The 16,023-nt window shown below is 70.2% G+C and overlaps 1 protein-coding gene across 2 annotated transcripts in view; it reads left to right on the forward strand.

The window, feature by feature from the left end:
- Positions 1-16,023, forward strand: part of UNC5A (unc-5 netrin receptor A) — a 20,438-nt gene continuing 4,415 nt past the window's right edge. The window contains exons 1-11 of one of the 2 annotated variants that reach the window (XM_059712981.1): positions 1-204; positions 10,219-10,440; positions 11,236-11,379; positions 11,572-11,675; positions 12,101-12,281; positions 12,419-12,586; positions 13,129-13,293; positions 13,872-14,060; positions 14,185-14,484; positions 14,785-14,872; positions 14,956-15,124. In XM_059712981.1, the coding sequence (XP_059568964.1) occupies positions 99-204; positions 10,219-10,440; positions 11,236-11,379; positions 11,572-11,675; positions 12,101-12,281; positions 12,419-12,586; positions 13,129-13,293; positions 13,872-14,060; positions 14,185-14,484; positions 14,785-14,872; positions 14,956-15,124 (1,836 nt within the window). In that variant the 5' untranslated portion in view covers positions 1-98. The remainder of the gene's footprint in view (positions 205-10,218; positions 10,441-11,235; positions 11,380-11,571; positions 11,676-12,100; positions 12,282-12,418; positions 12,587-13,128; positions 13,294-13,871; positions 14,061-14,184; positions 14,485-14,784; positions 14,873-14,955; positions 15,125-16,023) is intronic. The other variant, XM_059712982.1, reaches the window with a different exon arrangement.

The raw sequence follows: 16,023 nt of genomic DNA on the forward strand, positions 1-16,023 counted from the left end.
CCGGCGCTGCGGAGCCGCGGGCAGCCCCCGCCGGCCGTGCGGGCACCATGGGCCGGCGGAGCGCGGCGCCCTGAGCCAGCGCCGCACCTCGGGCTGCCATGGGCGGGCGGCGGCGGGGACCCGCGCCCGGACCCGCGCCCGGTGCGGGGCTGTGGCGCGTCCTGCTGGCCGGCGCCCTCCTGGCCCCGCTCCTGCCCCGCAGCGGTGAGTCCCGCGCCCCGGGCTGGCACCGGCCCCTCTGCGTCCCGGGCTGTGCGGGGCGGGGCGGGGCGGGGCGGGCGGGGGCGGCTCCGGGCGTCGCGGGCCCCTACCGGGTGCGGGGCCAGGGCATGGGCATGGGCACGGGCACGGGCATGGGCAGGGGGCGGCGGGGGGCGCCGCCGCACTCGAGGCCTCCGCGCCGCGGCCCGGCGGGCACGGGCTGGGCAGTGGCCCGGGCTCCCCCACCTGTGGCTGCCGTGGCAGGCAGGGCTGGGCAGGGCCCCTGGCGTCGGGGCTGGGGGGGCAGGGACTTGCCCAAGGTCACTGGGGGGCCAGGGCAGACCCGTCGCCGGCGTCGCGGCCCACCCGCTGACCCCTGCCCAGCAGCTGGGCCCGCCAGGGTCCCGGGACCCATGAGCACCGCACAAGCCCAGGCCTGAGTGCCCGAGCCCTGGAAATCCCCCTGTCACCCACCTGCAGACAGCTCCAGGCACCAGCCCCACCGGTGTGACATGCACGAACTGGCTCCTCACATGCTCTACACAGGCGCTGCCCGGTGCCCCATGCCCAGCCGGGCCAGACTCGCGCTTGCCAGGCAACCACCTGTGCCCCTCTGTCCTCTGCCCCTGGCCAGCCCCCGTGCCCCCCCGCCCCCTGTCCCCCACCTCCCCAGGGGCTCCCTTCCCAGACGCTGCAGCAGGGCAGACAGTCATGGTGTCTGTGCCGCCCAGAGCCCGCGTGCCAGGCTGCTGGAGCAGGGTGGCAGCGAGGGCTGTGGGTGCGGGGGCCTGTCGGTCCCAGAGAGCTGTGGGGATGGCGGGAACGTGCAGCACCAGGGCTTGGCGGGTCTGCCATGGATGGTGCAGCAGGACGGGGCTCCATGAGCCCGGGTTCAAGAGCTGCAGGAGCCAGAGCTTGTGCTTCTGGAGGAGATGCTATGTCTTGGCAGCTGGCTACAGCATGGGCAGGACGCGGTAAGTCTTCCCCAAGCGCTCGGCTGGTGCCCCCCATGTGGCCCTGGCCCTGGCTGCCTGTGCAGGCTGTGCTGGGGGTGTGGGGGCAGTTGGCCCAGGGGGGCTGAGTTGCTGACAGGTGCCAGGTGCGTGCATGGCTGCAGCTTTGGTGTGCAGCAGGGACAGGGGCCAGGCCGGTCGGAGGTCCCTAGGGCAGATGTCACGTTAGCCTGGAGGTGGCAGCTGCAAACAAAGGACTGAGCCGCTGGTGCCTGCCGGGGAGGGGGCGGTGTGCGAGCCGGGCCCGGGGCTGAGCCGGCACAGGTCTCTGGCGGAGCTGCCCGGCCTGGCCCGGGCTGCATGAGGAGGGCTGCCCCCTACCCTGACCTGTGGCCGCATGCTGACCTGGGGGCAAGGCCCTGAGGCCTGGGCTGCTCTCGGGGGTCTGGTCTGGGCCATTGTGCCTAGAGCTGTTGGCTGGAGCTGTTGGCAGGGACCCCACTGCAGCACCCCCCAGATCCTCGGTGCTGCTGTTGCCATGGCACCCACATCCCATAACCCCCGCTGGGTGGCAGCCGTGGGAGCAGCGTCCCAGGCTCCCGCAGCGGGTGCTGCAGGGCTGGCGAGGGGGTCCCTGCCCCCTTTCCGCACAGCTCTGGGACCCTCCATGGCCTTCGGGGCAGGCCGGGCACTGGGTGTCTGGGCAGCACAGGCCATGGGGTGCATGGACACCACCCCATCTGCCCAGACAGGAGCCCAGGGCTCTGCCCTGAGCTTGGCTGTCTCCTCTCTGGGCAGGCGGGGCAGGCCCAGAGAGCAGGGCATGCAGGGGACTAGCCCCTTAGCCATGGGGCACCAGGCCTCTTGCCCCAGGAGCAGCCTGGAGGTGCAGGGGCCTGGGGATGCTTGGGCTTGGAGCCGTGTGGTTGGTGCATGGTGCAGGAGCGCGCGTCTCTGGTGGCAGGTCGCAGCCAGTGCCCGAGCACTTGAGCTGAGCCCTGTGCCTGCCCGCTGCCAACAGGCCCTCACCAGGCAGACCTGCACACTGGCACATGGCCTCCACTCCCCGGCCGGCCTGCGTCACGCCCCTACCTGCCGTGGCACAGGCACAGGGCGCCCAGGGCCACGTGGGGGCAGAGAACCCAGGCGTCCTGGCTCCCAGAGCCCCTGAGACTGCAGCGCGTGTACTGCCACCTCCTGCCTGGAGCTGCAGGGATCACTGGGGACTCCTCTGCCAAGCCGCCGCTGGTGCCCATCCTGGCACCGTGCTCTCTGCCCAGCCTGGCCCCAGAGCCTGGGAGCCTCTGCCCACCCCTCAGCTTCCAGGGGCAAGCAGAGGTGAATCTGGGGTCAAAGGTCAGAAGCTGCCTAGAGAGGCGCAGCCTGGGGGGAGCTGCCCCTGCCTCCCGGTGCCCAGCACCAGCGCAGCGCTCCTGCAGCTCATCCCCGTGACGGTGGTGCCTCGCTGCACTGGTGCTGCCCAGGGGCCTTGCTGCACAGCCAGCAGCTGCAGGAGGGGCCAGACTGTGGGAGTAGAGCCAGACTTGGCCTTCCTGGCAGTGGCATCAGCCCTGCGAACACCGGCGTGGGCAGCCTTGGGCTCTGCAGGCACTAGCTAGCACCTGCCCGGCCCAAGTCTTGACCATGGCCCCTCGTTCCCCACTGCTGGGACCCCTGCAGGGCTGTGGCCAGGCTCCAGGGGCACAGCTCTGCCGCTCGGGGAGCACCGCACGGCTGGAGAGCTGCTGTGTGCCGTCAGCACGACAGACACGGGCTGCCCAGGGCTGTTTGTTCTGGCTCCGTGCCACGTGAGGCTGGCACTCAGTCAAGCCTCGCAGAGCTGACAGGTGCTTGCAGGAGGGCACCCAGGGTGGCTGCACCAGCGCTGCCTCGGCTGGAATGGGGGCAGCTGGCAGGGCCCGGGGCCTGGCCTTGTTGGGGAGCCCTCTCTGCAGAGCAGGCTGGGATCGTGCCCTCCCAACCCGTGAGCAGGGAGCCCTCCTGCCAGGTTCAGGGACTGCCCAGGGGCTGTGCCAGGTGCCTGCATGGGGCACAAGGATCCTCTGTTCTGGGGTCATGGCCCTAATGTGCCCCTGGACATATGCAGACTTCAGCCCCTGGACAGGTGGTACTGGGTCCCCTTGCCCCATGCCAGCCCCCAGCCCAAGCAGATGCTGCCCCCAGCCCTGCCATGCCACAGGAGCATGGTGCAGATGCCCTGGATCGGTGCCTCGTGTCCCTCGGACATGCAGGGCCAGGGTGCTGGCGATGGCTCCTGCCAGCTCAGCCTGGGGCAGAACCAGTGGAGGGGGTCACTGCCCCAAGGCGAGTGGGAGGTGGGGTCAAGGCAGGGCCACCCTGGCCCTGGTGCCTTTGGTGCCCCAGGGGTGATTGGGGGCAGCCCGACCCCAGCCCCCTGCCAGTAGCACTTGCCAGGGGCTAGGCTGGACCAGGCCGCCATCTCCCCACTCTGGCCCTCACTAGCCTGCCTGCCCCAGCTGCCCTGGCTCCAGCCTGTGCTCATACGGTGCCCAGCCTGGCACTGCCCCAGGTTTCAGCTTGCTGCTCTGCATGGGGTGGGGAACAGCCCCCTCCCCACATCCATGAGGCTGAGCCAGGCATGTTGCTCCCAACTTTGCCCGCACTGGCACAGACAGACAGATGGGTTGGGGCGCATCGGTGCCGGGGTTGGAGAGGACCCTCAGGGTGGCAGGGCAGGGGCTGCAAGTGGGGCTTGCACTGCAACAGCTCCCGCCAGCTCCCTGCTCATAGCTGGAAGGACCTGGGGCTCAGGGTGACCTTGAGGCTCCTGGCAGGAGCTGGAGCTCATCCTTGCCTCTGGCGAAGGCACCTCCTCCCCTTCCCCTGCTCCCCAGAACAGGGGCAGCATCTCAACAAGTGCCCAGGCCTGGCATGGGGGGCACCAGCAGGGGGATGGGGAGGCAGTGCTGAGATCCGGGGGACAGTGGCAGTGGTGAGGGGACAGGGCTGCCCATGGCCTGTGCGGCCTCAACCAGCATCACCGTTCTCTCCCCTCCTCTGGCAGGGCAGGACAGCAAAAGCCAGTGCCCCCATGTGCCCACTGGGCCACATCCTGCTGTGGGGCTAGGGGCACTGCTGCAACCACCCACCGCTGGAACCCAGGAGCAGACAGCTGGTGGAGGAGGGGACCTCTGGGCTGGCAGCCATCCTGCCTGGGCACTGTGGGACCCAGCACACCAGCACCCTGGGCACGGGTCTGGGGAGGCCTGGTGCTGGAGGAGGAAGCTGCCGCTCACCTGCCCCTGCTGCACAGCTCTGGGGGCTCCTCTCCACAGCCTGGCAGGCTGCCTGCAGAGCTCCCAGCTGGGCACTGGCAGGCCGAGGCCGTCAGCGCCACAGCTGGCACTGGCACTGGCACTGGCAAGGCTCGGCCCGGCCTGGCCGACAGGCTGCACGGGAGCCCAGGGGCTCCCAGCCCTGGTGTCGGGCCTGCGCCGCGCTGCTCCGCGCCCGCCCAGGCCCCGGAGCCGCGCCGGGGAGGCGCTGGCACAGCTGGGGGCGCGGTGGTCGCTGTCTGCAGGGAGCGCTGCCAGCCGCGGCACATGCTAATTGTGTGTAATGGGGGAAGCGTTATCTGCTGAAATACTTAATTAGCTCGGCTCCATTGTGATGCAAAACCCGGCTGACTAATTCATTCATAACAATCGCAGACTCAATCGGGGCCCAGACTGCGCCGCTCGCACGCTCGCCGGGGGCCGGGCACATGCACCCCCGTGCCGGGCTCCCTGTGGGGCAGGGGTGGGTGCGAGGCTGAGCACAAGTGGCGGGAGCTTGGGTGCCCTGCACCGCGCGAGGCCCTGCGGCTGCCAGGCAGCTCAGCTCGGGGCACCAGGCCCTGTGGCCCAGGCGGGACCTCCCTCCCGGCATCCGTCCCATCCAGTGCAGCCTGCCGGGGCCTCCTCTGCCCTGCCTGCCCCACCAGGGCCAGGGCCCAGGGGTCTGCCCGAGCTGTGAGGGCAGAGCCAGGGGCCACGTGCTGGTCTGGGCCGGGGGGGCCTGGCACCGGCGCTGCCCCTCCCCCGGCTCGCGGCTCACTGCGGCGCTCGCTGCTTAGCATGAGTTTTATTAATAGGCCTGGCACTTAGCACCGCTCCAGCGCCGGGGGAGCGAGCGGGCGGCTGGGAGCCAGGACACCCGGCTTCGCTCTTGGCTCGGGAAGGCCTGTGGTGCCTAGGGGCTGGGGCAAGCCAGGACACCTGGGTTCCCCCCTGCCCAGCCCCTGCCAGCAGCGCCTCTGGCTCGGGGGCTCCAGCCTGGCTCCGTGCTCAGCCGTGGGCCGGCCGCTGGTGGCTGCACCTGGTGGAGCTGGCCCTCGGCGGCTCGGCTCGTGGGGGACCGCCTGCCCTGCCCTGCCCTGCCCTGCCCTGCCCTGCCGTGCCATGCTGTGCCGTGCCGCCAAGGGGCAGAGCAGGGCCTGGCACAGCCGCCCATGGGCCGCTCCCAGAGGCAGCTCCAGGTCTGCCTGGGGGGGAGCCGTGGCCTGTGCCCACCCAGCCTGGTGCTCCTGCCCCATGACTCCATGGACCTGACTGGCTCGGCCCTTTCTGCCCCAGGAGGGCAGCGGGCAGGGGACGCCGGGCTGTGCCAGGCATGGAGGTGGGCAGCATGGGGCCCCCCAGGGCAGGAGCTGGGCAGCACGGGAGATGCGACGTGCCACCCCCACCCCCGCCCCCACCCCGAGCTGGCACGGCTCGTTGCTAGGCTGGCCCCGTCACTCCCAGCAGGACGTTTCCATGTTCAAAGTCTCAAAAGCATTTCTGATGCCGACGCGCTCGCCGCCTGCCTCCCCCGCAGCACAGTGCTGGCGTGGGGCCTTCTCGTGGCTGTGGCCCCCGAGCAGGGCAGGCCGTCAGCTTCTGCCTGGCCCGGGCACACCCAGCCCCTCGGCAGGGCTCTCCCCAGGCCCAGGCCCGTGCACGCTGCACCCCCGTCCACGCACCTGTCTTCCCCACCCTGTCTGCTGGCATGGCAGGCGGGCAGCACTGCGGCCTGGGAGAGACTGGCAGAGCTGGGTCCCCGCTCGCTGCCCTCCAGGTGGGCCCAGGGCCCGGGTGGCGCTGGCAGGTGCTGCCGGCTTCTCGCTCTCCCCAGGGGCTGTCTCTGGGGGACGTTCCCCGGTCTCCCCCCGCCACCAGGTTCCAGCCGCCGCCGCCTCATTTAGGACGGCCCCATCAGCAGCAATTATTGCTTTAATTACCTGCTGTCGGCGCGGGCTGGGAGCTTGTAAAGTGCGATAAAATCTTTCATTTTAATGGAGTGCCAGGCCTGTCGCGGGGCCGGCGATTTACAGGGCTCCAGCTGGGAAGTTAATTCTCTTGCTGCAGAAACCCACGTTGCCTTGCAAGGGCCGCGAGGGGCGGGGGGTTGGGAGGGGGGCTGGCCGTGGCAGGAGCCGGCGATGGCAGGGGACGAGGGCTGCTCAGCAGGGCAGTGCCCACAATGGCTGGGCCGCGTGGCGGGTGCCTGGGGTACATCCCTGCCCGGTCCCTGGCTCTGGGCTACGGGGCTTCTTCTCTTCCCATCCCGTGAGCCCCATGGGGCAGCGCGGCTCAGCTGCCCTGTGCTGCCCGGGTGCTGTGGGGGTGTTGGCAGCACCATGCCAGGGCAGATCCAACCCTGGTGCAGGGCACGAGGTCTGCCCTGATCGTGCCCTAGTGCAAGGTGGCATCTGGGGGTGCCCGGCCCCCTGCGTGACTGCAGGACTGCGCGGAGCAATGCCATGCCTGCTCCGCGCCAGGCCGGTGCCCAGGGCCCAGCCAGCAGGCCCCCACCCCTGCTGCCGGCCGGCCGGCGCCTGCTCCAGCTCCATGCTCCAAGAACACTTTGACCTTCCCTTTGTCTGCAGCCGCCGCCGCGGCTCGGCGAGGCCCAGGCGGCTGGAGCGAGGCGCTGGCACTCCTCTAGCACCACGGACAGGGCCAGCACCGCGGCCAGGGCCGGCCTGGCACGGCGCCCATCCGCCCTCGTCCGTGCCCTCGGCTCTGCCTCCCCCGGGGCGGCCAAGCGCGGCAGCAGGGCCCGGGGCCTCCCCAGTGGGGGCGGCTCAGGCAGGAGCTGGGCTGCGGATTTCCCCTCGGCGGCAGGGGCTGGGGCTGTGCTGTGCTGGACTGGACTGGACTGGGGGAGGTGGGGGGCTGGGGCCCCCAGCGGAGCTGCAGCTGGGAGGACGCTGGCCCGGGGCCGCAGGGCAGGGGGTCGTGGCCCCGCCGGGCACCGTGGTAGGGGGCGGCGGCCGGCGGTTGGTGCAGGGCTCTGTGCCGCACTCCGGGGTCCCCCGCCTGCACCCCCAGGCGCTGCCCTGAGCCCAGGGAGCGGGCACCTGAGCCGGGCCCCGCAGGCCGGGCCGGGCCGGGCCGGGGGGCTGGAGCCGAGCCCCGGCCGGGCGCGAGGAGCGCGGGGGAGGGGCTGCAGGCAGTGCTGCAGCTGCGGCTGCGGCTGCTCGGTGACAGCTGCCGCCGGGAGCACGAGCCCGCACGTCCGCCGGGAGCCGTGGCCGTGGAGCCGGAGCCGGAGCCGGAGCCGGCGGGTGCTGCCCCAGAGCCGGCCGTGCGTGCAGCGCCAGGCGGCCGGCAGCCTCCCCTGGGGTGGGCCGGGCCCCGGGGCCCCCATGGGCCGGGGAGCGGCGCCCAGCGGGGCCGGGCTGGCCTCGGTCCAGGCTCGGGCTGCTCCAGGTGCGCCCGGGGGCTGGCGGCAGCTGGCTGGGCCTGGGCGTCCGACCCGCAGGGGCCCGCGTCCTACTCTGCCTCGTCCCCCCCACCCCAGCAAGGGTGCAGGGCAGGACAGGCGCTCCCCGCCGGCCGCCCCCGAGCCGGGCCCAGCCCCGCGGCTGCGCCCCGGAGCGCTCCCTCCCGGTGCGGGCCGGGGCGCGTCCTCGTTAGCCGGCGCGGGCGGGCGCGGCGGTCATTGGTAATAAGGCCCGGCTCAGCGCGCGGGGTTTCACTGGCGCTGATTTACAGCCGCCGATACGACAGCGTCTCCGCTCCCGGGGCCCCGTTTAGGCCGCCCGGCCCCGCGGCTCTACACTGCGGGTCCCGCGCGGGGGCCTGGGCACCTGCCCGCCCCGCGCCGCTCCCCGCCCCGCCCCGCCCCGCCCCGCCCGGGAAAAGTTGCTCAGATCCATTGCCAAGGTGACATCCGAAGCATCCCGCTTGTTTCCATGGCAACGGAGGCAGGTGAGCTGGGAGGCAGCGCTCGGCAACGGGCCCGGGCCTGGCGGGAGACGGCTCTGGGCACCGGGGTGGGCTGCAGCCCCCAGCTCCCGCGGTCGCCCCTGCAGCACCCACTGCACCCCGGCTGCCCCCCAGCAGCGACGGGGAGCACGGGAGCAGGGTGGGCACTGAGCGCCGCACTGCAGATGTGCCCTCTGTGCGTGGATGTGCACACGTGTGCAGAAGTGCACTTGTGTGCACGCGTCCTGCTGGCCCAGCTGCCCCCGGCTCACTGCCGGCCCCTAGGCCTGGGATCCCAGCGCGGCCCAGAGCCAGCCGAGGGGAGACCCCGGCACTGGGAGCTGGGCAGGGACTGCCGCCGCCGGCTCCTGCTGTGCCACGTCTTCACGAACCAGGTCGGGGTGACCGCAGGTGCCAGAGGGCCCAGCCAGGCCGTGATCGTGGCACTGGCCACGCGTGAGCCGTGAGGCGCTAGCAGGTGGGATGGGCAAGGGCAGCGGGGGCGAGCCGTGTGCCTTGAAGCCTCTATGCAGCCATGTGTGCGTGCAAGCCACGGAGCGCGTGCGTGTCCCCGGCCGCCCGGCGCAGATGGGGGGTTGTTAAACCAGTGAAATATGCGATGCCTTTATCTCCTGGACAGGGGTTTTAATTAAATTAATTGCCAGCGACGCTGTAAAAGTGCTGATGGGGTAATAACCACCCGTGACGGCGCCGTTCGTCTTCCCCACGCAAATGAGCTGCAGCACCTTGACTTCGCCGCCCGACCCGAGCCGGTGCCGGGGCCCCATGCGGCCACCAGCCCCAGCTGCCTCCCTCCCCCTTGCCTGGCTGTGCTGGGAGGGCCTGGCGGGAGCCGACCTGCCCTGGGCGTCAGTGACCTCTGCCCGGCCTGGAGCCACACAGGCAGGTCCCAGGGAGTTCCCCCTGCACAGCCTGGGGGGCCAGGGCTACAGACACCCCCTCTGCCGGGCTGCAGCCCAGGTGGGGCAGGAGTCAGCTGGCACCGGGGGGTGCCACCCGGCCTGTGGGCACTGTCCACGGGGTGCACCGTGCCTGGCAGTGTGGGGTCTGGCCTGGCGGCAGTCGGCACCAGCAAGTGAGGAGCACCTGGCACTGCCCGGGAGGCAGGGGTGCCAACACCGGCCCATGCGAGGCCTCTGGCCCTTGCCCACAGCCCCCACTCCCCCGGGGCAGGAGCAGGGGCAGGGGCAGGGGCCAAGGGTGGGCAGGCAGGTCGCGGACGCCCCAGGTGCTGCCCCCCGGGCTAGGCGAGGCAAAGAGAGGCCCAGCTCGCGCGGGGCAGGGGGAGGTGGGCGCGGGGCTGGCGCGGGAGCCGGCGCACTTAATTACTGCGCATTCCATTCCTTTTAATTGCTTATTAAATCCTAACCAGCCAATTACCAGCAGCAATTACCGCTCCATTCAGTGACACAATCGCTATTTTATCGTTTGTTAATCAAATGCTTATTTAGGGCCTGGGTTTATTAACTCTTTCTGCTGCCAGGGCCTGGGCACATGGGGGAGGGGAGCTGGCATGGGGGTGGCCCTGCAGCGGCTGCACCCCGGGGGCCATCGCGGGCCTTGCTGCTCTCGGGGCCTGCGCTCAGGGCTGGCATGGCGCCGAGGCCCGGGGAAGTGAGCGGCGTCCCTTGCTGGTCACACTACATTTCCCTTTCATTAGCAGCTAAGTGCGGACATGAGGGATCCGTGCGGGACCAGCGGGCTGAGCCGCCATCAGGCTGATGGATGGGCCTGGGGGCTCCGAGAGTCAGGCTGGGGCCCAGCCGCTGCCACAGGCCTCTCCCGGCCCAGCCAGTGCCCACGGGCCCTGACGCGGCTGTGTGTCCCCGCAGGCGCGCAGCAGAGCGCCACGGCCGCCAATCCCCTGCCTGGGGCCACCTCGGACCTGCTGCCCCACTTCCTGCTGGAGCCGGCGGACGTCTACATCGTCAAGAACAAGCCCGTGAGCCTGGCCTGCCGGGCCACCCCCGCCACCCAGATCTACTTCAAGTGCAACGGGGAGTGGGTGCACCAGGGCGACCACATCACCCAGCACAGCACTGACCGCAGCTCCGGTAGGGGTGCTGGCACTGGGCGCCCGCCATGCTCGGGGACGTGTGTCTGGGGAGCAAGGCTGTGCCAATGCTCCTGCAGGGCCCGGTACCGGGTCCTGCCTGTCCGCTCTGGCTCAGACTGCGTTTGGGGTCAGGAAGGCTCAGATTGGTGCCAACTAGGAGGGTTTTGCCTTCCTCTGTAGTGGGCCACGGCCTCTGCCCAGGACCTCCTGAGCATGTATTGACAGCATTGCATAGAAGCAGGCCGTGGCTGCCGTGGCAGGCTCAGCTGTGAGGCCTGTGTTGTGCCAGGGTTGACGGTTGGCTTATGCAGACTTTACCTGATGCTTTGCGTGGGCTGGTTCGGCCAGGGCTGATCCTGCCTCAGGCAGGGGCTGGACTGGATGTGACCGCCACTGGACCATGTTTGCTGGCCACACAGCCCCAGTGCCCCCAGGGGCAGGCGCTGGAGGGCTGAAACGTCTGCTCCCTGCGGAGAGAGGGGGGTGCTCGGCAGGGGTCTGCCCAGGGCCCCTCCCAGGGTACTGGTGGCTCATGACCGAAGGCTGAGCAGGACTGGGTTCTGCCCTGTCTCCCACACCGGGCCACTGTGCCCAGGAGAGCCAGGCAGGCTCACCCCCCCAAGCTGGGCAGGCAGCCCAGGTGAGGCCTGAGGAAAGGTCAGGGCTCAGCCCTAGGGCACAGGGTCACCAGGGCAGTGAGGTGGGCAGGCGGCCAGGTGGGCAGGGGTGGCTCCGCCAGCCCCCCAAGCCTGCCTGGCCGTGGTGGCCACGCCTGATGAGACCCCCCGCCCAGGGCTGCCCGTGATGGAGGTCCGCATCGACATCTCCCGGCAGCAGGTGGAGAAGATCTTTGGGCTGGAGGAGTACTGGTGCCAGTGCGTCGCCTGGAGCTCCTCGGGCACCACCAAGAGCCAGAAGGCCTATGTGCGCATCGCCTGTGAGTGCCGCCCTGCGGCGCCTGACCGTGCCAGACCTGAGCTGTGGCCTGTGTCCTCCGGCCTGGGCGGGTGGTCCCTACTGTGCCCCAGCTGTGTGGGCAGCACAAGCCCATGGGGCACGGGTGGGGGTCTCCAGGGCTGGGATGGGGCCTGACTGTGCCGGCTCTCATGCTGCCCGTGCTGCTTTCCAGACTTGCGGAAGAACTTTGAGCAGGAGCCGGCAGCCAAGGAGGTGCCGATCGACCAGGGCATTGTGCTGCCCTGCCGCCCCCCCGAGGGCATCCCACCAGCCGAGGTGAGCATGCAGCAGGGCATTTGCAAGTCTTGCCATGCCTGGGTGAGCTCAGCTCCAGGGGAGGATGTGAGGCCGCAGGTGACAGAGAGGGCAGGGCAGGGCAGAGTGGGGGTCAGAGCGGATCTGGGTACATCACGGGGCATCTTCTTCTAAGGAGGTATCTAGCAGGGCTGGGCTGGGAGCCGTGCACCTGGCATCAGGGCTGGGGCTGGATGGGGCAAGCCTGGGGTCCCGCCTAGGCCTGTGACCCTGGGGCTTGGCCTCTGCACTCTGCTCCATGTCTCACCTGTGGCCGGCAGCTTGGGGGGCTGTGTCTGCTCTGCAGCCCTTCTCCCGGCCCAGCAACCCAGGCTGGGGGCACGTCAGGGTCTGGCCCAAGCAGGCTGGGACTTGGCAGGGCCCCGGTGACGTCCCGGCGCCCACAGGTGGAGTGGCTGCGCAACGAGGAGCTGGTGGACCCGGCGCTGGACGCCAACGTGGACGTGACGCCCGAGCACAGCCTGGTGCTGCGGCAGGCGCGCCTGGCTGACACAGCCAACTACACCTGCGTGGCCAAGAACATCGTGGCGCGGCGCCGCAGCGCCTCTGCTGCCATCACCGTCTATGGTACGGCCCCGTGCGACCCCCGTGTCTCCCCCTGTCTCCCCGTGTCTCCCCCCCACCCCGTTGCCCTCCAACCCTCCCTGGAGCAGGGCCCGTGGGGCGGTGGGGCCGGCGCGGGTGACGCGTGCCTGTGCCTGCAGTGAACGGTGGCTGGTCGACGTGGACAGAGTGGTCGGCCTGCAGCGCCTCCTGCGGCCGCGGCTGGCAGAAGCGGAGCCGGAGCTGCACCAACCCGACGCCCCTCAACGGCGGGGCCACCTGCGAAGGCCAGAGCCTGCAGAAAAGTGCCTGCACCACCCTGTGCCCAGGTACCCACTGGGCCCAGCAGCTCCGGCCATGCCAGCATGGCAGAGACAAACTCAGGCAGGCCGGGCCTGGGTGCCCAGGGCCGGCTCCAGGCACAGTGGACACGCATGGCTCTGCTGCTGCCCCATAGCCCTAGCTTCCCTCCCAGCTCCACCAGTGCCCCCACAGCCTCTGTCCTCCCCACTCTGGGCCTGACAGGATGCATCTGAAGTCGACCGTGCAGCCCTGGCCCAGGGGTGCCCTGCTCTGTGCCCCTCTCTCTCCTTTCCCCGGCTGTGTCGTCCCCAACCCCCATGTGTCTTGTCTCCATCCTGCCCCGTGGTGGTCGAGGGCTGCTGCTGGGCGCTGCTGGGCAGCACCTTGGAGGGTAGGGGTCTCAGCCGGGCCCCCCATGCCCTGGGACCCCAGCCCTGCTGCACCAGGCAGGGGGAGCAAAGGGGCAGCCCCAAGCCAGGCCTCTTGCAGCAGCACCTGGGGCAGTGTCCACACCGGGGCATGGGGGGCCGCAGGGCTCAGGCCCAGCTGACAGCGTGTCCCCATACAGTGGACGGCGGCTGGTCGGAGTGGAGCAAGTGGTCGGTGTGTGGCCTGGACTGCACGCACTGGCGCAGCCGCGAGTGCTCGGAGCCAGCGCCTCGAAACGGTGGGCAGGAGTGCCAGGGCCCCGAGCTGGAGACCCGCAACTGCACCAGCGAGCTCTGCACCCACAGTGAGCGCGGGGCCGGGGCCCTGGGGGTGTCCCGGGTGGGGGCGGCCCAGGGAGCGGCTCCAGGGGCTGTGGGGGCAGAGCTGCAGCTGCAGCATGGGGGCACGGGGCTCCAAAGCAGCTCTCTGGGCTGTAGGATGGAGCAGCAGGTCCTGTCCCAGCTCGTTAGCGCTGCGGCTCGTTAAGGCTGCCTGGGGGCTGCTTTGCCATTTACAGCAAATTAGCCGTTCTTGCCACTGAGATGAAGCCGGCACCATCCCCGGGAGCCGGCTGGCTGCCGAGCGAGGGCCGCGGTGCTCCCATTCCCTTGCCGACGGGCACAGGCCTGGCCTTGCCCGACCCCACGGATCTGGGCCTTGCTCACACGTGGGCAGGCGTGTGCCCATCATGCCGAAGCCATGGCATCGGCCTTGTGCGTGCCCGGAGACTCGCACCGCACCCCTTCCCGTGCTCGACCCACCCCAGCTGCATGCCCCCAGCCCACACCAGGTGGGCTCTGCGGTGCCCTGTCATCCTACTCCGCTGCGGGGCTCTGCTGGCCAGGGCGGGGGCTCACGGCTCCATCTCCCACTGCGGCCCAGCCGCCTCGGGCCCCGAGGACGTGGCACTGTACGTGGGGCTGATTGCCGTGGCAGTGTGCCTGGTGCTGCTGCTGCTGGTGGGCGTCCTGGTGTACTGCCGCAAGAAGGAGGGGCTGGACGCCGACGTGGCCGACTCCTCCATCCTCACTGCTGGCTTCCAGCCCGTCAGCATCAAGCCCAGCAAGGCAGGTGGGTGGCACTGGACCCACGCTGGGAGTGGGGGTCAGGGGGCAGCCAGGGGCTCTCCCCACCCCAGGCTCCCCCACATGGCCGGGCCCGCAACAGCTCCCGCCGGCTTCCTTCTCTGCCACAGACAACTCCAACCTGCTCACCATCCAGCCCGACCTCAGCACCACCACCATGACCTACCAGGGCTCACTGTGCCCGCGCCAGGATGGGCCTGGCAAGTTCCAGCTGAGCAACGGGCACCTACTGAGCGCGCTGGGCGCCGGGCGCCACACGCTGCACCACAGCTCGCCCAGTGCCGAGGGCGTGGACTTTGTGACGCGGCTCTCCACCCAGAGCTGCTTCCGCTCCCTGCCCCGCGGCACCGCCAATGTGGCCTATGGCACCTTCAACTTCCTGGGTGGCCGGCTCATGATCCCCAACACGGGTAGGGCTCCGCACTGGGTCTGTTGGTGGGATCCTGGCTGGGTCGCTGGTGCAGGCGTGCAGGGAGTCGAGTCGTGCCTGTTCCCATGCACTGGGGCCGGAGCCACGTGTACCATGCGACCTGCATGTGCAAGCAGCCGTGCCCTGCTCCCGCGTGCAGGATGGGGTGGGTGTACTTAGGGTGGTCTTGACTCTGCATGGTGGGGCCAGGCAGGCAGGGTTGCAGCTTGAGGGCAGGAGGGTCCCTGGGGGCGTGGGGCTGTCCTGGGGGGCTGCTGACAGTGTCCCCGACTGGCTCTAGGGATCAGCCTGCTCATCCCGCCCGACGCCATCCCCCGGGGCAAGATCTACGAGGTTTACCTGACGCTGCACAAGCAGGAGGACGTGAGGTGAGTGCCCAGCCTGCCGTGGCAGCCATGGCAGGCGGTGACTGGCCCAGCGCCCGGCTCACCCTCTGCCCTCTGTCCCCGAGGCTGCCCTTGGCCGGCTGCCAGACCTTGCTGAGCCCCATCGTGAGCTGCGGCCCCCCGGGCGTGCTGCTCACGCGCCCCGTCATCCTGGCCATGGGCCACTGCGTGGAGGCCAGCGCTGAGAACTGGAGCATCCGCCTGAAGAAGCAGTCGTGCGAGGGCTCCTGGGAGGTGAGCGGGGGGGCTGGGCGCAGGGCGAGGGGCCCTGCTCTGCCCCAGGCCCTGCCTCTTGTGAAGGGGGGCAGAGCAGAGCCGGGTCAGAGGCAGGCGGCTGCAGCGCTAACGGGCTTTGGGGGAGAGGACGAGGTTGCTCACCTAGCTGCCATGCAGAGTGGGGAGAACCGTTCTCCTCCTTCCTCCCAATGGCTTCGAGTTGCAGCGAAGCCGGTTTCCATCTTCAGTCGGCTCTGGGAGAACATCTCCCCTGTTTGCCCCATCACCCGGGCTGCGGGCTGCCAGCACTGCAGGGGCTGGGGCAGCACGGGGCAGCTGGGCCTGGGGAGTGGGGCGAGGAGCAGCAGTGGGGAGCCCAGGAGCTGCCCCAGCCTCCAACCCGATTGCAGGGAGATCATGAGCTCTCCCAGGGGCTGGAGGGGACCGAGCCCAGCAGCCCAAGACGGGACAAAGCTCCAACCCAGCTTGGATGAGGCAGGAGTGGAGGAGCCAGGATCCGTGCATGCAGGGGGCTCCGGACAGGGCAGCTGGGCTGGGGGGCAGAGGGGCCGTGTCCAGCTGGGTGCTGCCCCCAGGCTGCAGAGCGAGCGGAGGGGCTTGCTGCATCCCAGGCTTCTGGGCTTCTCTGGGGGCTGCGAGAGGCTGCGAAGGAATTTTTTCCCCTCCTGTTGCTACGTGTCACGGGCCTCATCCCCTTCCTCAGCAGCTCTGGGTGCTGGGTTGGGGGCTATGACTGGGCTGTGCCATTGCTCCTGCTGGGACTCGCCCCAGAGGGCCCTGGCTAGAGGGTCCTGCGCCTCCACTCCGGCTCAGCCCGATGCTGCCTTGGGGGAAGGAGGGGATTTGTCCCCGGTCAGACTGGTGCAGACTGGGGGGATTTGCTCTTGGTGCCTCCA

Source organism: Alligator mississippiensis, chromosome 9 (genome assembly GCF_030867095.1).
Source record: "Alligator mississippiensis isolate rAllMis1 chromosome 9, rAllMis1, whole genome shotgun sequence".
Classification (NCBI taxonomy): Eukaryota; Metazoa; Chordata; order Crocodylia; family Alligatoridae; genus Alligator; species Alligator mississippiensis.